Here is a 21,203-nt window from a genome sequence, read left to right as displayed (position 1 = left end):
AATTAACATGAACAGGATTAAGTAACTGTGGTCTAGAAGGGTCAGGAAAGGAGGTCACGGGAAACAGGGAGCAGATTTTAAAATGTAGAGAGACCTGGGGACCTTTAAAGAGGGATCACCGATATTGAATGGGGTTTTCTGAAGTAGCTGCTGAAAATGGCGATATTAGAACGTACGTACCTGTGATTTATTTTTTGCCCTCCAGGAAGGTACATAAGTGCTTTCTGTGTAGTCAGTGTTTCGGCTTCCTGTGTTTGTCAGCAATAACAAGGAGATGTCTTAGAGTTTCCGTTGGAACAGGTTGGGGATTTTCGTTGTGTGGGTTCTGTATGGTAGAATAATTAATTTGCTTTTCTGGGCATGTAAAATTGCCCTCCTCGAAGTTTATTTGCAGTATGGTATTCCTCAGAGGAGACAGTTATCAAGCATGTCTGTCACTAAAAGCACTTTACTATTTTATATATATGTAAAATATTACCTATTATATTACATATATAGTATATATAATATATGCTATATATAATATTACATATACATATGCACACATACATATATATTTTATATGATCTCCCTATGTAGCCCAGGAGGCTTTGAACTCCTTTGGTTCTGCCTCAGCTTCTCAGATAATGGAGATTACAAGAATTTTCCCTCTGTTCTCATCTCATGGATTCAGTGTTCTTGCTTTCCTTTTTCATTGTTTTGTTTATTTCTTTGCATGAGATGTGCATGCTATGTGTGCACCTGTCAGGTCTCCCATGCTGGGGGCTGAAGGCAACACTTGATGTAGTGGTTCTCTCTTTACAGCTCTGTGTGGGATCTGAGGAACAAGCTCGGGCTGTCATACTTTACCCGCTGGACCACCTTGCCAGTCCTTGCTTGCTTTCCCGAAGGGCTTGTTCAGTTGAAGCTCAGTAACTTATGTGTTGCGATGTGTCCACAGCTAGGAGGCATTTACTCAACAACACTGGGGTCTGAAAGCTTAGTCCGAAGGACTGACTTCCCAGGGCTTTTCAAGGATGAGCTTAAGCAACCATGCTAAGGAAGGAGGACAAGGGGAGACTTGGCATGAAAGCAAACTCCCCTTCGTAGTGTTGGTGTGCCCATTAGAAATGCTTGAATTTCATGCTGCTTCCTGTTAGTAACCGGATTCTCAAATCAGCATACAGTTCTTTCCTCCACAGGAGCAGTGTGTGTGTGTATGTGGGAGGGGGGCACAAAGGTTACTTGGAATGTAACATTTCATACAGTATGTGCTTTGATGGATAAAGGAAGGAAGGGAATTAGGGAAGTTGCTGGCCGATGAAACAGTTTGAGACTTTAGATACATGGTTGAAACTGGCTTGTCTGAGGACTTGAGCTCAGTGCTTGCCTAGCATGCACAAGGCCCTGGGTTCAACCCTTAGCACCACAAACAAACAACTAGATAGTAGTAATATCCGCCTACACACAGCTAACAAATGGCCAAGCACTTCAGCCTTTAACTGCTTTGATTAATTTTTTTCAAGTTCTACAGAGATGGTTTGAGAAAGTGACCTATTAGTTTTTTGCCAACTTGACAGAAGCTTTGTCATTTAAGAAAGGGAAATCTCAGTTGAGAAGATGCTCCCACCAGGTGGGCCTGTTGGGCATTTTCTTGATTGCTGATTGATGCCCGAGGGTCCAGCCCACCATAGGCAGTGCTGCCCCTAGGCAGGTGGTCCTGGGTTTATAAGAAGGCAGGCTGAGCAAGCCTTGAGGAACGAGTCAGTAAGCAGTGCTCTCCCCTGGCCGCTGTATAGTGCCTGCCGTGAGTTCCTGCTCTGACTTTCCTGGAAGATGAAGGACTATAAGAGTAAGCTGAAACAAACCCTTTCCTCCCCATGCTGCTTTTGGTCATGGTCTTCTTTGTTTTTTGAGACAGGGTTTCTCAGTGTAATGGTCCTGGCTATCTTTTTGTAGACTAAGCTGGCTGCAAATTCATAGAGATTCGCCTGCCTCTGCTTCCCAAGTGCTGGGATTAAAGTTGTGTGCCACCACACCTGGCTTGGCCATGGTCTTTATCATGACAACAGAAAAATAAGACAGAAAGCAAGAATAGTCTACCTTGGGGGTCTGAGAGAAGAAAGTTACTGTTATCCTGCAGTGACAGGTTTTTCCTCACCAAGTGTTTGTGAAACACTATCTCTTTGTGTGGGACTGAGTGCTAGATTTCTGGTATGAACCACTGCACCTGGCTTGGGACCATCTTTTATTTTTTTTGTTTTATTTAAGATCAGCTGAGAATTTTGCATCTAATTACAGCTTTATTTTTAGTTTCCTTTTTAGACCATGGCAACATACCTGGAGTTCATTCAGCAGAATGAAGAGCGAGATGGCGTGCGTTTCAGTTGGAATGTGTGGCCTTCTAGCCGCCTTGAAGCCACAAGAATGGTTGTTCCCTTGGCTTGTCTCCTCACTCCTTTAAAGGAACGCCCAGACCTGCCTCCTGTACAGTATGAACCTGTGCTTTGCAGCAGGCCAACCTGCAAGGCTATTCTCAATCCACTTTGGTATGAATGCTTTAAAAACCTGGTAAAATAAGAAATAAATTGTCATCTTTATATAATATATAATAATATATTTTATATATTTTATAATATATAAAAGTCACTTGATTTCTGTAGAAGAGTTTCCAGTTTGAGAAAGAGTAAGTAGACGCTAAGATTCTTAGGGATGATTGCTCACGGAAACCTCTCTGGTCAAATACTTCAGATCAAATTGGAATCTTTTGTTTTCTGTCTTTTTTGAGGTAGATCTATCCCTGGCTGTCCTGGAACTCACTATGTAGACCTAGTTGGTGTCTACCTCATAAAGATCCTTCTGCCTCTGCTTCTGCCTCCCAAAAGCTGGGATTAAAGGTATTTCTGGAAAGAACCTTATTTGAATAAGGGGAGGACAGATGGGGAGAGTTTGGAATTGTTCCTTCTTCCATCCCTCTCTTTCTTCACTTCCTTACTTTCTTATCCCCTTCCAGATTAGCAGTTTGCTTCTGAATTAATTGTGGACTTTGAGGAATGGCTTTCTTTCTTTCTTTTTCCTTTCTTTCTTTGTGGGTTTTTTTTTTTTTTTTTTTTTTTTTTTTTTTTTTGAGACAGGGTTTCTCTGTGTCCTAGAGCTTATCCTGGAACTAGCTCTTGTAGACCAGGCTGGCCTTGAACTCACAGAGAACCACCTGCCTCTACCTCTGAGTGCTGGGATTAAAGGTGTGTGCCACCACCATCTGACCATTTAAAGCATTGGAAAAATTAAAAAACTTTACTCTTTTTGTACATCCTCTATATGACTATGTAATATATCTGGAAGAAGCAGTAAACAGAAGAATGTGTGTGTGTGTGTGTGTACACATGATTACACAAGTTGCCATTTGCATGTGGTACCTGCGAAGGGCAGAAGAGGGGGTAGAATTTTTTGGAGCTGGAGTTACAGAAGAGTGGGCTACCTGGGTGGATGCTAGGAACTAAACTTTGGTGGAAGAGCAACAAGTGCTTGCTGTTAACTACTAAGCTGTCTTTCTCTGGCAGAAGAAATTTGACTCCCAGTAATTTTATTGTTGAGTGAATTTTTTTAAACCTGAGATTCTATCCTATTCATATATTTGGGCACTATTGGAAATACTTTTTTTCCATTATTTTTTGTGGTAGAGTGTTCATGTTGCATAACTTGGTCTCAACCTCGAGGACTTGTGTGGCTCTCTGGCATCAGGGGGAGGCTATAAGACATGGAAGTGTACCACCATTCATGGCTGAGGGATTCTGAAGCAAATTGAGAGTGTTAAAAGTTTTGTATGCAGAAGCACCTTTTCCTTTATTTCATTTTTTTTTTCTTTATCAAGCTCATATTAGGAAAATCTCTGCCCTGCTTATAAAATGGTAGCCACTGGCTAGGAATACCCTAAATTCACAAAGGGAAAAGAAGCAATAGATGCTTTCTCATGAACCATTTCTAGCAGCTTTACCAACCTGGAAACATACTTTCTATGGCCTAAGTATGAAATATGATTTCATTATTGAAATTGAAGGTTGTATATAGGGGCTGGAGATTGGTGGCTCAGTGGTTAAGCGTACTTGCTGCTACTGCAGAGACTCGTGGTTATGTTCCCAGCACCTACATGTAGCTCAGCCTTCTGTATCTCCAGTACCAGGGGATCCTTCACCCTCTTCTGGCCTCTGCTAGTCATGTGTGTGCCGCACATAACATACAGGGAAAAAACACATACACTTAAAATAGTTAAACAGATCTTTAAAAGAGTTTACATTGTTGGAAACGTTGGGTCTATCTTGACAACCAAGTTAAAATAAAGGCAAAAGGAAAAAGCTTATAGTTTATGTGAGTGAAGAGTCTTTTTTTTTTTCTTTCTGGTTTTTCAAGACAGGGTTCCTCTGTAGCTTTGGAGCTTGTCCTGGAACTAGCTCTTATAGACCAGGCTGACCTTGAACTCGCAGAGATCCGCCTACCTCTGCCTCCCGAGTGCTGGGATTAAAGGCATGTACCCTCGCCTGGCAGTGAAGAAATCTTAAAACATGATCATAGACATGAAAAAGACAAAAAAAGAATTTACTAATTTGAGGGAATTTTTTGGTGTACTTAATAGCTAGTTTACCCTGCAGTCAATCTCATGAGCTCTTCTGTATATGCACACTCATAGGAGCACATGTCTGTTTAATTTACAGAACTTTAGTCTACATTTGATTGCTTTCCTGCTTAGAAATAAACCTCTGTGATATTTATCTTTCTTACAGTCAAGTGGATTATCGAGCAAAACTTTGGGCTTGCAATTTCTGTTTTCAAAGAAATCAGGTATGTAATTTAAAACGACATATATATATATATATATGTATATATATACACACACACATTTTGTTTTTGTTGTACTACTCTGGAAAAGATTATATCAACTTACATTTCTATCTACACTGGTGATGAGCACTCTTTGGTGATCTCAGGAAATGGCTTTTGTTGGGCACATTGGTTTTGAATAGTAGGGGACATATAAATATCTCTGATATTTCTAAGTTTTCTATAGGAAGTAAATATATTACCTAAAGAAAATAGATTTGCTGTTTATATTTTATTGGATCACATTAATTTCTTAATTAGATGGTACATGTTATTGAATTTTCATGTAACTTTAGGGGTCCAGTATCAGTGTTGAGCTCCTTCTGCTTTGAAAGTGTTGTTTTGCTGAGTGGTGATGGTGCACACCATTTATCCCAGCACTTGCAGATGGATCTCTGAGTTCGAGTCCAGCCTCGTCTATAGAATATGTCCCAATATAGCCAGAGCTACAGAGAAACCTGTTTCAAGAACAACAAACAAAAGTGCCATGTCTTTCACCCTCTCTCCCCTAATAGGGTTTTCCTGTGTTGCCCTAGTTGTCCTGGAACTCAGAGATCTCCCTAGCTATTGGCTGGTCAGCTTTTTAGACCATTCAAGTACCTTAGACAGGCAAGGTGGAACAGCAACATATCGCTACAAATTAAACAAATGGAGCATAAACAAAACCAACACACTTTAACATAATTAAACAAATGGAGTAGAAACAAATGTAACACGTTTTTGCCTAGTTAAAGCAATATTCTGCAACATAAACAAATGTAATACATCTTTACATAGTTAAAGTACTATTTCATAACATTGTCCTTGGCCCCTCCAGCTCTTACAATCTTTTTTCCCCCTCTTCAGTATTCCCCAAACTTGGCCTAATGTTTGGCTGTGGGTCTCTGGATCTGTTTGCATCAGTTGCTGGATGAAGCCTCTCTGATGACAATTGGGCTAGGCAGCAATCTGTGTGTAAAGCAGAATATTGTTAGGCATCATTTTATTGACATTTTTCCCCCTCCAGGCATGTTTGGTTCTATCCTAGGTCTCTGGGTCATCCAGCCTGTGGGTCCTGGCGCTGGTCCAGGAAGTGTTAGGGGTAGACTTACTCTCTGGACATGGGTTTTAGGCTAGCCTTTTGGCCAAAATCAAGTGTAATATCTATTTTTATCAGTAAATCTTTTTTAAGGTTATATGGCCATAGACATGTAAGAGAATTAGAAGCTTTGAGTGCTAATATTTGTGTTTTAGCAAGATGGTTTTTATTTTGTGCTTTCAGAATTAACGTGGTCATAAATCAGTGTTATAAATGGAACATAAGTGTACCATGCATGTTTGGAACTGGAGCTCAGAAGTGGTACATTTGCCTATGCCTAGGCTAGCTCCAGCACAAATCAAAAAGTGGAACACAAATCGCTTGTAGCCCTAAGTAAATGTTGTTTTGTTTTCTTCTCATTAGTTCCCTCCAGCATATGCAGGTATATCTGAGGTGAACCAGCCTGCTGAATTGATGCCTCAGTTTTCAACAATTGAGTACGTCATCCAGGTAATTTTTTTGTCACGTGTTTAATGAACACTGTTAAAATTGAGTTTCTTTTGAAATACTTGGAGTGATACAGATATCTCACCTGTCCGTGAAAGTAAAGCTGGTGTCCATGGGAGCAGATTCTAGACAGTATGTTACAGTACATTTTGTTACTGGCTTTGTAAAGTAAAGCTGGTGTCCATGGGAGCAGATTCTAGACAGTATGTTACAGTACATTTGCATTACTGGCTTTGTAAAGTAAAGCTGGTGTCCATGGGAGCAGATTCTAGACAGTATGTTACAGTACATTTGCGATACTGGCTTTGTAAAGTGAAGCTGGTGTCCGTGGGTGCAGATTCTAGATAGTATGTTACAGTACATTTGAATTACTGGCTTTGTTTTCAGGTCTCGACCTAGGCTTTAACAAAGGTGGAACTGACTGAATTAAAGCATGTCTCCACAGCCTTCTCCATCTCACTTGAGACACTTCATTGTCTAGGTGGTGCCTCCTCCCTTCCTGTCGCTGGTCCCTATATGGTAGAAGGAGAGATAGGCTTGCAGGGATTGTCTGGCCCTGATGTAAATTCTGTAGTCTGGTTCTTTCCCCACCTCCCTGATCTTAGCTGTTTCCTCTGGCTCTCTCTAAGCATTCTGAGACTTAGGCCCCTCACACACCTTGCCCATGATCTTCCTATCTTGAGCATGAGTCCGGTGAAATCAACAACCAAATGCAGCCGAGGAGATGAACAGTGGCTAGCCTGGCCTAGAAGAGTTAGATCTACCCCTTCCTGTTCTCACCATTGATTTCTTTCTTCCACATCCCCTGTCTTATTTAGTAGGCCATCCACTGAGTCACTATTCAGAACATACCTAGATTCTACCCCCCACACCTTCTTGTCCCCAGCCATCCTGTGCCATCTTCCTCTCACTAGATACGTACAGTATCTTAGCTGCTCTCCCTCATTGACCTATGCCTGCTTGTATTTTATTCTTAACCCAGCAGTCATTGTAACTCTCTAGAAACATGTATTATGTTACTTCTCTGCTCAGAAGCCTCCACTGACTGAATTGGCCCCTCTTCACTCAAAACAAAAGATAGTCTTCAAGGCCCCATGTCTCATCCCCCCCTAGGGTCCTTGTTCAGCCTGTGGGCCTTCTTGACTCCTCAAGTGTCACACCTGCCAGAGGGCGTTTGATCTTTTTCCTCAGGCTGGAACTCATTTTTGCTCTGTGTCTGTGTTGCTCCCCACTCCCTTCCCTTCTTCCTCCCCATTACCATGATTTGTTTATGTATTTGTTTATTTATGTGTGTGTGTGGGGGGCATACGTGTCAAGATCAGAGGATAATTTGTGGACGCCAATATTTCTACCTTGTGGGTTCTGGGGATCGATGCAGGTCATCAGGTGTGGTTTGGCCTTTATCTGTTGGGTCTTGTCCCCTCAAATTTTACTGTCTTACTGAGGCTGACCTTTTCTTTCTCTATCTCTTTTATTTTATTTTTTATTTATTTACTTTTTGTGACAAGGTCTCACTATGTAGCCCTTGGCTGTCTTAGAACTCAGTATATAGACCGGGCTAGCCTCCAACTCACAGAGATTCATCCGTCTCTGCCTCCTAAGTGTTGAGATTAAAGGCGTATGGCATCATCCCTGGCCCTGCTCCCTTTTTATCACAGGGATCTGCCACCTTCCTCCATCTTAGCTGTTACTGCTCCCTGGCCTTCCCGCTGGTTGGCCAGGAATCTTTGTTCTTTCTGTTTAGTTATGTATCCCAGGGTCTGCAGTAATGTGTGGCACATAGTAGGTATTAGATATTAAATACATTTTTAGATTTATGTTTGTTTTGATGTACTCTGGGTCATTTGATGAGGTAATTAGAAGCTGGTGTAGATTTTTAGCTATACAGTTTGTAGCCCCTGGGATATTTACAGGTATAAAGACTTGCTGTTTTGTACCTAATTTGCTCTATGCTAGCTGGCTGTAGCTATGTGTATACTGATCATTATGCTGTTTTTCTTTGCCCAAAGCGAGGTGCTCGATCCCCTCTGATCTTTCTCTATGTGGTTGACACATGTTTGGAGGAAGATGACCTTCAAGCACTCAAAGAGTCCCTGCAGATGTCCTTGAGTCTCCTTCCTCCCGATGCTCTGGTTGGTCTTATCACTTTTGGGAGGATGGTGCAGGTTCACGAGTTAAGCTGTGAAGGAATCTCCAAGAGTTACGTCTTCCGAGGGACCAAGGATTTAACTGCAAAACAGATACAGGTTTGTGCTTTGTTGAGAAGGACCAAGGGTAGATCTGTGATGCTTATTGTTTATTTTAAGTGTTGCTGGAAATTGGATCTTTCTGTTTTTCCTTTCAGGATATGCTGGGCCTGACCAAGTCAGCTATGCCCATGCAGCAAGCAAGGCCTGCTCAACCTCAGGAGCAGCCTTTTGTTTCCAGCAGGTGAGCTATCAGTACACAGTGTTACATGTTCTGTGGTGGGCATGCCTGACAGCCCAGGAGAGCAAGAAGAGCGATGCTAGGACTTCCGGTCCCATAGTTTTAAGAAAAAGAATTAAAGACTAGACCCAGTTGCTATTCAATGTCCTATAGAAACATTTTGACACTGTTTCATTGGTCCCCTCCTTTTGGACACATGCTGTTATCCTTGATCCTTAAGTAAAGCTGACAAAACAAAAACCACTTTTGGGTACTTTGAAATAAACCTTGTGAGCAGGCATTCACTTCCTTCAGTTGACTGAAGGCCTGTGGTTGCCTTCGGCCAGGTTAGCCGCCAGCAAATTGTGTTGGAGACAACCTCCACTCTGGTGGGAAACCAGTGTTTTTCTCAGCTTCTAAGGCTCAAGAAGCATGTGAACAGAAGCTTCAGCATGGTAGAGACTGTCCACAGAAACAAACTGGATTTATTATTAGGATTTCTTTGCTGCTTAAAATTTAATTAAGCTGACATTTTCCTTTTCAGTTTGATTTTTTTTAATGATACATGTATAAATTAGTGATTATTAGATTTTATAGTATATTTCACATTAAAATTGCTTGGAATTGCTTTTGTGTTTATAGAGATAATTTTGAAGGAAAAGGATTGAGTTTTTGCTTTTGAATAATGGTTCTGAAAAGCAGTTGACTGGGTGACCTAGGGTTAAAGGAACTTTCCTAAATCACAACTGATGTGCCCTTTTGGAATCATCCAGATTTCTGCAGCCCGTTCACAAGATTGATATGAACCTCACTGATCTTCTGGGGGAACTGCAGAGGGACCCATGGCCAGTAACTCAGGGGAAGAGACCTTTGCGGTCCACTGGTGTTGCTTTGTCCATTGCTGTTGGATTGTTGGAGGTAATTCACACTTTTATAGGGACCTTTCAAATCATACAAGCTGTTCTTGATAGCTCTGTTTGAAAATTTCTTGTGCTTTAAGTCAGGTCATGTCTGTATATCCAAAAATGTTTCAGTCATTATTATGCACATGAGGAGGCCCTCAGTATTTTGAAAATACCAAAAATTTTATGAAAAACTACGGGAATGGGAGTAGTGGAAAGTACTTTTACTAAATAAACTGCAAAACCACCTGGTTGGGAGAAAGTAATCGCTGCTTTTCTCTGCTGTCATGCGTATTACTCCACGGCACCCCTAGTGCCGAGAGCAGGTGAGGAGGCAGGACGGTGGAGAGTTCAGTCTTTGGAGTATTTTATTTGTAAATGGAAGCCATACTCGGAGGGGGTACTATATGCTTCTACCATAGTCTTCACTCTGTTTTTAGGGTACTTTTCCAAACACTGGAGCCAGGATCATGCTGTTCACTGGAGGCCCTCCCACCCAAGGACCTGGCATGGTGGTTGGAGATGAATTGAAGACTCCTATTCGTTCCTGGCATGATATTGAGAAAGATAATGCGCGGTTCATGAAAAAGGCGACCAAGGTAGGCACTGTTGGGTTCCAGCTGTAATTGCAGAACAGCCAGGTGTGGACTTCTCTAGGTGAATGATGGCTACTTTTCTGAAGTCAGAAGGTGATTGTATAGTGACTCTTCCCGATCTTGGCTCCCATTAACTTGTCTCCATCTGTGGCTCTGGTTAGAGAGAATGGTTCTAGAGCTGTATTTTTATTCTATGTGGTTGTTTTATAGACAGCGAATTCTATGCTCCCTTTCTTGATTGCATCCTTAGGTGTATTAAGACATGCCTTGGCAATTATGCTTCTCTTTCCTAAAGATAGTTTTCTTTTTTTATTTACAGCATTACGAGATGCTTGCTAATCGAACTGCTGCAAATGGTCACTGCATTGATATTTATGCTTGTGCTCTTGATCAAACTGGACTTCTGGAGATGAAATGCTGTCCAAATCTTACAGGGTATGTTGACATGTTCAACTATACCTTTCCTATGGTAAGGGAAGAAGTGAATGATGGAGTCATAGGAGTAAGGGAGGGGAACCTCGGAGCTTTCAGGTCGCTCAGCTTTGCATTCATTGGCTGGAAAGGGAGTGTGGGCCCTGTGGAGGAAGAAGCGGTGTTTAGCAAGAGGTCTCGGGATTTCACCGGGAACAAACCGCATGAGAATAACTTTTTTCTTTGGAATTGTTAAACTTACCTGAAGTCTAATGCTGTGCTGATGTGGAGTGCCCACTGGCCTTCAGCTGTGCACATCTTTGTGATAGGTCAACAACAGCATCTGAGTGTCATGCCATTAGAAGGAACTTGACCTGGCTAAGTGACTGTGACAAGCCAGTTAGTAACACACCACATCAGTATTGTCCTCAACTAAAAATGTAGAATTAATTCTCAGCTTGTGACGATGACTGGACTAGGAACCATAGGGCTTATGGAACAGATTAGGAATGTTTTTTGGCTTTCCTCAGATCCTCTGAATCAAGAGCTCTTGGGGAGTAACTGTCTTGATTTTAGTGTTCATGAAGTTCAGAAAGCACTGAAGTGGAGGCCAGAATCTGTAGTTCAGCTACATCATGGTGTCGACTAGGGAGCTTCAGAGACTCTAGGAAAAGAGTAAAGAACAAAGTAAACTGCTCTGTCTGTCCCGTCCCCTGGTATAATTAACACAGGGCATGGCTTAGGCATCGGCATTCTTCCAAGTTTTCTTCCAGTGATTCTAGCATAGAGCAGAGTTTGAACACACACAGCCTTGGTTTCTCTGGGAGCTCATTAGAAGTGCGGCCTCTTAAATCTGATTTCTCACTTGCTGAATCAACCCACATTTGCCCAAGTCCTATTGGCTGGAATACATGGCATAGTTTGAGGAGCGTCTACAGAGAACCATGACTGGGGCCAGAGAGACTGCATTTCCTTTGCCTTTTTTTCTTTAACTTAAATTTAATTTATTTATTTGTTTTTTTATTTATGAGTGTATGTGTGTGTCATTGTACACTTGAGGAGGTCTGAGGACACTTTGTGGAGTTTATGTGTGTGCATGAGTATGTATGTCAGTGCACACATGTGGAGGTCTGAGGACACTTTGTGGGAGTTAACTGTCTTCTTCCAGTGTGAGGACCCAGGGATTGACCTTAGGGTGTTAGTCTTGGTAGCAAACACCTTTCCCTCTTGAACCATCTCCCTGGTCCGTATTTCTGCTTTTCTAATCAACCTCCCTAGTGATTTTTTTGTGCTCTTTTAGGGGAAGGTGTAGGAAGTAGAATCTGAGCCACTTGACCCTGTTTTGGAGAGTAGGACAGATTGAGCCAATTGTAATAGGTTGGGTCTTAATGGACCTGGTAGGCGTATCTGTACCCATAGCACTCTAAAGGATCTTGAGTTCAAGGCTAGCCTTGGCTGTATATCAAGAAGAAGTTGACTTTAAAAAGAAAAAGCTCTCCCCCACCCCATAGAAACTAATAACATACACGCTGGCAAGGTAGGTAAGTGTGCCTGCTTGCCTCCAAGCCTGAGACTTGAGTTCAATCCCAGGACTCATGTGGAAGGAAACAAACAATCCTGCAGGCTGTCCTCTGACCTCTGTGCCCTCCCTGGCTTATGCATACCTATTCATAAACACACAAACACACATACATAGAGATGGATGCATGTAACCCCCCTTTAAAAAAAAAAGAAAGGAAAAGAAAAGAAAAGGAAGAAACAACAAAACAGGTTCTGGCTGAGTAGGATGACCTCAGTCAAAGGCATGGTGACCCAGTCTGGACTAGAGGAGCAGCGGATGCTTTCCTAGGACACTCAGATTCCCTCAGTGCTTGTTCTCCCTGCTGAGATGTTGTGCTTTTTCCCTTTGAGCGTTGGGTTTAAAGGGGTCACATGATGACCTGGAGATGCCTGATGGGGAAGGAGGGAATGCTGGGTGCTGCTCCAAATGTTTTAGGTGGAGAATGATAAGAGTGAGAGAAAAAAGCCTAAACATCTTTACTGCCTGCAGTCAGGTATATGTGTGCATGCGTGTTTGATTACGGTCTTACTGGCGTAGTCCCTGGTGGCCTCAAATTCACAATCCTGCTTCAGCCTCCTGAGTGCTGGAGTATAGGAGTATGCCACCACTTGTGTAGCATTTGATTGCAATAATGCAGACTGATGGGAATTGTGAGTTTTCCCACTCTTCACTTAGCATCTCCCAGGGTAGCACTTTACACAAATGTGTAAGGTGCCAACTTCAAGAATGGAAATAGCACAGTACAGTCAATGGCACCACAGACCTGTGTGGATTTCCCTGCTTGTTTTCTTTTTCTCTTGTGAGAATAATCAAGGAGATTGTACCATATCTGATGATTTGTGTATAGTGATCAAAATATAGAATTGGTATCTTAAATCTTATAAAATATTTTTGCAGTTACTTTTTGTATATGTGTATGACTCTGAATGCACACATGTCATGGTACTTGTATGGATGTTTAAGGGCTATCTGTGGGAGTTAATTCCTGTCCTTTACCGTGTGGGTCCTGGGATTGATTGAACTGAAGTTATCAGACTTAGGGGTACCCTTACCCACTGAGCCACCTTCCCAGCCCCCTAGAACTGCCATAAGGATCTTTTGTTTAATGTTTTTGAGATACTTTCTTTGCTAAATACAAATTGACCTTGGTATTTTTCATTTAAGCTAATCTGTAGCACCTGTGTGGTCGTGTTTTTCTTTGTGTTTGTGAATACTAAGGGAACAATCAAATGGCTTCCAGTTCTCTTAAATATATACTTTCCCCTTTCTTACCTAGAGGCCACATGGTGATGGGAGACTCTTTCAATACTTCTCTTTTCAAGCAGACATTCCAAAGAATTTTTAGTAAAGACTTCAATGGAGATTTCAGAATGGCATTTGGTGCTACACTGGAAGTAAAGGTACAGTAGACTTTTAGAAAACTTATTTTAAATTAGCTTATATAATTAGTTTATGGAATTTTCATATATACATGATATACATTTTCTTATTTATTATTTATTTGAGACAGGGTCTCACTGTGTATCTTCAGCTGGCCTGGAACTTGCCATACAGACCAGGCTGGCCTCAAACTTAGAAAGATTCACTTGCCTCTTCCTGTATGCTCTACTGTACCCAACCATATTGAAGACTTTTGAAACTTTTCTGGGATTAGTGTTGTTACTGGTTTAGTTTAGTCACTGGTAGCCTCAGCCCATAAATGAAGCTTTAAAGATCACGTAAAAGGATCCAACAAGATGGCAGTCACAAAGTATCCTGCCTGCTGTAGTCCTTTGCCTCTCAAGGATGACCTATGTATTTATTAAAGTTCTAAACAGAAAGTTCCTGGTTTTCCTCAGGCCCCGCTCTACTTTGCTCCATCCCACTTTAGGATATGTGGACTTAGAGGGGCTAGGGTGGGTGTTGGTTGCTGTACTGAGGCTTGGGGACAGGCAGTCATGCATGGTCGGTATACACCCAGCCATTGGTGTGAGTCACTGCATTGCAGCTTTCTTTGGGTCACAAGCTCATAAATGACACGGAGACTAATTATTAATTATGAACTTTTGGTCTTAGCTTAGGCCTTTTCTCAACTAGCTCTTGTAACTTAAATTAACTCATATTTTTTATTTTGCCACATGGCTCAGTTACCTGGTTATTACCTCTCCTTTATATCATAATGGACTTCTTCAGTGTCTTGCTGGTGTCTCCTCTCTTCTTGCCTGAGTCTTCTCTTCCTTTCTCTCCTGCCTACCTATTGGCCATTCAGTTCTTTATTAAACCAATCACCATGACACATCTTCACACAGTATGAATAAATAATACACAATAGCATTGAGTAGGGTTTATATTGAAGAAGAACTGAGGTGTCCTAAGAGCATTATGAGTTTAAGTTTGTATTTCTTTGTAGGAAATCATAGTCCTATGTTGACAGACGTTTCTGTCCTGCCTGCTCCTGCAGCCGTTGAGTCCCAAAGAAACACACAGAGGCCTACATTAATTATAAACTGATTGGCCTATTATCTCAGGCTTCTTTATTAGCCCATAATTCTGGTCTGTGTTAGCCACGTGGCTTGGTACCTTTTTTGGGGAGACAGTCACATCTTGCTTCCTCTGCTTCTGGGTTATGGTTGCAGACTGACTCTTTCTTCTTCCCAGAATTCTCCTGTTTTTATTGCCCCACCTCTACTTCCTGCCTGGCTACTGGCCAATCAACATTTTATTAAACAAGTATAAGAAACAAATCTTTACAGGGTAAAACCATTGTCCCACAGCAGTCCTAGACACCTGACATTTAAGTCATTGAGAACTCAATAAAAGAGGCCATTAGAAACTGCCATTAGAGAATTAGAGAAAGCGTTAGATTATCTAGAATAATGTAACTTATATATCCTACCCCAGGATAATTTAACCTTTAAACAGCATTTTTAAATGTTTGAGGGGTTTTTGTTTGAGTGTTTATTTAGCAGAATTGGAAGTTATTAAAAAGGGGATAGGGAGATTGCTCAGTGGGCAGAGTGCCTGTTGTTTAAGCCTAACTACCTCCATCAGCATCTGTGTAAAAGCATATGTATCCTTGAGGGTTTTTTTTTTTTTTTTGTTTTTTTTAGATAAAGAGGAATAGACTGAGCAGCACATGCCTTTAATCTCAGCATGCGGGAGACAGAGACAGGCAGATTTCTGAGTTCCAGGCCAGCCTGGTATATAGAGCAAGTTCCAGGACAGCCAGAACTACACAGATGAACTCTTTCTCAAAACCCAGCTCACCCCCAAACAAAAAGGAATGGACTGAATTCACTTTATTTTGTAAGTTTGAATTCACTTCAATAAAGTGAATTCAGTCTTCAAAATCTCCATTTGTGCAGGCAGTGGTGGCTCATGCTTTTAATCTCAGCACTCGAGAGGCAGAGGCAGACAGATCTCTGTGAGTTTGAGCCCAGCCTGGTCTACAAAGTGAGTTCCAAGACAGCTAAAGCTAAAGCATTTGTTTGGGGGAAAAAGAAATTTGGAGGCAGGAGAATATGTGAATTTGAGGCCAGGACTATATATAGAGGCCCTGCCTATTTAAAAAAGAAAGAAAAAAGAAAATATCCATTGGTCTTATCATTATGTTGGAATGTTGGAATTTGTGAATTAAGTATTTTTAAAATAATATGTTTACTGGTTAGAAATCTATAAGTATGAGTTTGCATGGCTGGTGTGATGGTGCAAGCCTGTATCCTGGCATTTAGGCAGAGGCAGGAGGATTGTGGGTATGAGCTCACTTGGGCTGTCTAGAGATTTCCAGGTTAGTCTCAGCTTCAAACAAATGAATAGTGTGAAAATGCTACCTTGCTGTGTCTTTGTTCTTTCCCGATAGGGTTTCTCTGAGTAATGGAGCCCTGACTGTCCTGGAACTCGCTTTGTAGACCAGGCTGGTCTCAAACTCACGGAGATCCACCTGCCTCTGTCTCCTAAATGCTGGGATTAAAGGCCTGCGCCACCATGGCTCGGCTTTTTGTTTGTTTGTTTTTGTTTATACTGTGTCTTTTTATTTTGATTTTTAAGACAGTCTGATGAATTCAAACTGGTGACAAATTAACTGTCTAGTGAGGCTGGCCTTGTCCTGATCTTGTGCCTCAGCCTGCTGAGTATGACTGCTGCACCAGTGCCCCTGGTCTCTTGACGTGCTTTTGAAGGTGGCTTTGTTGCAGCTCTGATGAGTGCTACTGCTCCTGGAAAAGCTTGAGTGGGCGTTTGGATGGTGCAGTTCAGTAGAGAGTTTCCCTGGGATCTTTCCTCTGGTGACGGCAGACTGGCTCTTAACTTATTGTGTAATTTGTTTTAGACTTCTCGGGAGCTGAAGATTGCAGGAGCTATTGGTCCATGCGTGTCTCTGAATATGAAAGGACCATGTGTGTCGGAAAATGTAAGGAAAGGCCTCACCCTCACCTGTCCTGGAGTAAACTCATCACCCTCACCTGTCCTGGAGTAAACTCATTAGCGAAGTCACATCCTGATGATCTTGCTTTGTGTCAGTGTGGGGTGTACCTGTGTGAGCGGAGCTCTAATCCTTATTCATGACAACTCCAAGAGGGAGTGTCTTCTGTCCTTCTGTCCATCAGTCTGTCTGAAGGACCAGAGAAGGAAATGTGAAATCAGAGAGGTTAAAACAACCCTTGAAGCTGAGCCAGAGGAGCTAGATCTCAGGTTCTTCTGAGTACATGTGATGTATATGGATGCTATCCCACTGAGAACGAAAAGCCATTCCCTACAGCAAAGGCAGACATTCAGAATTCTTCCAGAGCTTAGAGTTGGTTCCCTTTGTCTGACTCACTTGATGAGGAGCTCAGTACAAGGAACCACTGAGTTGGTTGGACAGTGGATGACACAGATGCGTATGCATTGTTAATGTGTGAGAGCAGAGTTCAGTCATCCCTTGGGTAAGTGGCTTTGCTGATGGCCCACACGCTGTAAGTATGCTTTAGCTGAAAAGACACAGCATCTGGTCTGTGAGATCCCTTCTGCGTTGGTTACATGCCTACATACATAACCATAACCTCGGAGGTACGGAAGTGCATCTGTGTTACATCAAGGAATGAAATCATAGACTTCTCTTTGATTAATTTAATCCAGAAAAAGCTCAAGTTTGAATTCTCCACTTCTCTCTTCTCTGTCTTCTGTCTGTTCGTAGTTTATGGTTACTGGCCTGTCTGTAATCTGTGCAGTATGTGTTTGTCTGAATGCTGTCTGGGTGTCTCACTGCCCCTGTGCCTGTCTGCCTCCATTGTATTTATTGAATAGACAAAGGATCCCACTGGAAAGTAGTAAGTGCTTCTTTACAGAAATCACTACCAGTTTTATAAGGGGAAAGGTCGTTTTACTGACCCCAACTGACCCAGAATCACTCATTACTACAAACAAGCTATATCTGTATATTGTTTCTAATATATGTGATGGATATTTGTTGTATAGGTTGTTTTCAGCCTATGAGTTGCTTTCAGCAAATGATTACAAGCATACACATATATTCCTCTGGGTCAGGGGCATGAAAGAGTACATAACTTAAGATTAAAGCTATGCATTAGCTTAGGTTGTAAAAGCTCATTCTTGGACTATCCAAGCCAAGTAAAGTTGGTTGTTCCATTATTCTTTTAAGGTTACATTTAAACATACCGATTACACAGTAGATGATCAAGACGTGTAGTATTTGACTGTAATGTCCAGGAAAAGTTCAGTCTTTCTGAATGCAAGAGCTATTTTCATAAAAGTATATCCCTGCCGTCTCTGAGGTAGTCTGGGGATGTTGTTATACAGTCCTGACCTCCCCTTGTTGTCATCCACAGTGGGAGGTGGACTATAGAACTGTTGTGGATTTAGGTGCGTAGCTACTTCTTCATAGTAGCTATGAAGTAGCTTGGGCAAATTCTTAATGCTCTATAATTCAGTGTTTTTAGAAAGATGGGAAATTTGCAGTACTTGCTGAAGAAAGTTAGTTTTTTTTTTTTTAAAGATTTATTTATTTATTATGTATACAACATTCTGCCTCCATGTATGCCCGCACGCCAGAAGAGGGCGCCAGATCTCAGTACAGATGGTTGTGAGCCACCATGTGGTTGCTGGGAATTGAACTCAGGACCTCTGGAAGAGCAGCTAGTGCTCTTAACCTCTGAGCCATCTCTCCAGCCCCCAAAGTTAGGTTTGAAGATAAAGCTAGGGTCTGTTTAAAGCTTCTGTCTCTTGCATTTATTTACAGCTCTCTCTCTCTCTCTGTATATATATATACATATATATATATGTATGTATATGTATATATATGTGTGTGTGTGTGTATCATACATTAAAATGACTTAGTGTGTCAGTAATTTAAAAGTACTGTAAATACAAATATTTAGACTCTGGTCTGTAATTACACTCTTCCTAGACATTTTCACTGGAGTTTAACTTCTGCTCAAGTAAAAGTTCCAAGTGACCTACCCTGCTCATTCGCTGCTTTTCATCAGTGGTTTCTTTTGGGTTTCCGTTTTGTATTATATCTTTTTTAAATTCATCTTCTTATCTCTAGGAGCTTGGTGTTGGTGGCACAAGTCAGTGGAAAATCTGTGGCCTGGATCCCACGTCTACTCTTGGCATCTACTTTGAAGTTGTCAATCAGGTGGGTTGACATATTTTTTTTTCATGTTATATCTTCTGATTTATTAGAAGGTACTCTCTCCATCCTGGTACTACTTTGGCATCACATTAGACATTGTGCTAATCTGGTGTGCTCTTTCTAAATTCCTTCCATCATTTAGTTAGAATCAAACAGCAAATTACTTTGTGCTTTATTGTTGAGCTGACAAGGCCCTGAGATGAGTACTTGCTTTTCCCAGCCATCATAATAATACTCATAGATTTTTGAGGGTGTCAGACTTTCCCCAATGTTTTGTTATGAAAAATTACAAAGACGTGTAAATGCAACACCTGCAAAACCCACTAGCTGGATTCTGTAATCAACATTTTACTACAGTTGCATTATTAAATATCTGTTGTTCCGTTTTACTTTTGATGCTTTTGTGGGTAGAGGGGAGATGAGGCAAGGTGTCTTACAGACCTGGGTGGCCTTGAAGTCCTGATCCTTCTGCTTCCATATTCGATATGCTGGGAGTACAGGTGTATGTCACCACACCTGGCTTATTCTTGATGTATTTCACAGCAACTTGCAGACACCAGTGGCTTTCATCTCTCAATAGTTTGGTACCAATATCGTTAAATGGCTTTACTTTTATTCCTTCTGATACTGGAGACTGAACCCAGGGCCTCTTGCATTGTAGGCACATGATCTACCCCTGAGCCACACACCCAGCCCCAGTTCATTTGAATGTGCTAATCCCCCACCCCTGCCTGCCTTTAGATAAGAGTTAATATACAATGATCCCATGTAACTTTTAAGTCCATTGAAATGTACCAAGAACCTTACTTCAGTGCTTAAGAAAGGCTGTGTTTTAGTCATGCCTTTGACAGTAACCTGATGTGGCCTCCCACCCTGCAGCACAATGCCCCGATTCCCCAGGGAGGCCGAGGTGCCATCCAGTTTGTCACTCAGTATCAGCATTCCAGCACTCAGAAGCGCATCCGAGTGACCACCATTGCCCGCAAGTGAGCATCTTATTTCTTTCCTCTTGAGTCAGAGCTGATGACTTTCCTGTGAGAGTTAACCTCTTTGAGTTTGTCTTTCTGATTCCCTTGGATGGTTCTCTCAGCTCCTCACTGACTCACTGATCAGCCATTCCTGACTAACCCAATTGAACCTTTCTCACACTTACCTAGAAGAATCAGCTTTCAATAGGAATATAGTTTATTAAAAATTATCTTTTATTATTTTGTTTGCTAGATAAGTAAATCATGCTTCCTATTAAAGATGTAAAGAAAACATAAATATGGTTGGCCCTCTATAGCCATCAGTTTCACATCCATATTTAGCCAAACTGGGATGTAAATTATTTTTAACATTACATCTGTATTGAAAATGTACAGACATTTAAAAAATTATTATTCCATAAGCAATATAGTATAACAGCTGTTTGTATAGTATTTATGTTCTTGGTGGTAATGTAGAGATGAAGGAGTGTATGTAGGAGAATGTGTTTAGAGTTTTACAAATACCATGCCATTTTATTTATATTTCTTTGTTTTATTTATTTATTTAGAGATAGGATCTCACTATGTAGCCTTAAATGACCTAGAACTTACTATGTAGACCAGATTTGCCATGAAATCACAAAGATCCGATGTCTGCCTCCTGAGAGCTGGGGTTACAGACATGTACCACCATGCTTAGGTGTACTATATCATTTTCTATCAGTGACTTGAACATCCAGGAATTATGATATCTGAGAGGGTGGGTCCTACAGTGAGTCCCAGTCAATACTGAAAAATAACTATTTACTTATGGGTGTCTTTACTTACCTGTTTCCAGAATTAAGTCTATGTAAATTTAACCGCACATCCCATTGCTGTGCTGCTGTACACCATATATGTACAGCAGCTTATTTCCTGTGTGTTCACACTTATATCTGTCTCTGTGTGTTTCTCTCTGGCTCGCATCTCGTTTGTGTTAATGGTCACACACTATTGCATAGTTTGCTTGAGATGCTGCCTTTGTTAAAGGGACCTCACGGGCTACTCCAGCAGTGCTGCTTTTATATTTTCTTTTTAGGAATGAATTCACACATGCTAGTATTATTTTTTTCTTCTCCTTTTAAAAAATTGTTTTTGGAGTGATGTTATTCTCCACATGACTGGGGATTGAACCCAGGTCCTCTCTCTCATGCTCTCTCACTTTACCACTGAGCTGCAGTCTCAGCCCCAAGTGTACTTCTTGTCAGCCGTTTTTATAGTTGGAATTTTAGAAACTGCAAACTTCAGATTCTCAGAGGCTTTGTTTTCTCTTCAGTATGGGCAAGGAGAGTACACCATTACCTCATTAATAGTAGATATAAATATTTAAA

General features: G+C 41.3%; 1 protein-coding gene across 1 annotated transcript in view; it reads left to right on the top strand.

The window, feature by feature from the left end:
• The window catches only part of Sec23b (SEC23 homolog B, COPII coat complex component), a 36,037-nt gene that overhangs the window by 869 nt on the left and 13,965 nt on the right, over window positions 1-21,203 (top strand). The window contains exons 2-13 of the mRNA XM_041670852.1: window positions 2,293-2,528; window positions 4,758-4,815; window positions 6,296-6,382; window positions 8,389-8,625; window positions 8,724-8,809; window positions 9,559-9,703; window positions 10,128-10,286; window positions 10,603-10,718; window positions 13,532-13,655; window positions 16,562-16,642; window positions 18,779-18,868; window positions 19,745-19,851. Coding sequence (XP_041526786.1) covers window positions 2,308-2,528; window positions 4,758-4,815; window positions 6,296-6,382; window positions 8,389-8,625; window positions 8,724-8,809; window positions 9,559-9,703; window positions 10,128-10,286; window positions 10,603-10,718; window positions 13,532-13,655; window positions 16,562-16,642; window positions 18,779-18,868; window positions 19,745-19,851 — 1,511 coding nt within the window. The 5' untranslated portion in view covers window positions 2,293-2,307. The remainder of the gene's footprint in view (window positions 1-2,292; window positions 2,529-4,757; window positions 4,816-6,295; window positions 6,383-8,388; window positions 8,626-8,723; window positions 8,810-9,558; window positions 9,704-10,127; window positions 10,287-10,602; window positions 10,719-13,531; window positions 13,656-16,561; window positions 16,643-18,778; window positions 18,869-19,744; window positions 19,852-21,203) is intronic.

The sequence above is a fragment of the Microtus oregoni genome, unplaced genomic scaffold, assembly GCF_018167655.1.
Source record: "Microtus oregoni isolate MIOR12 unplaced genomic scaffold, Mior012 000020F_ref0000438, whole genome shotgun sequence".
Taxonomy (NCBI): Eukaryota; Metazoa; Chordata; class Mammalia; order Rodentia; family Cricetidae; genus Microtus; species Microtus oregoni.
This window is presented reverse-complemented; position numbering and strand designations above follow the sequence as displayed.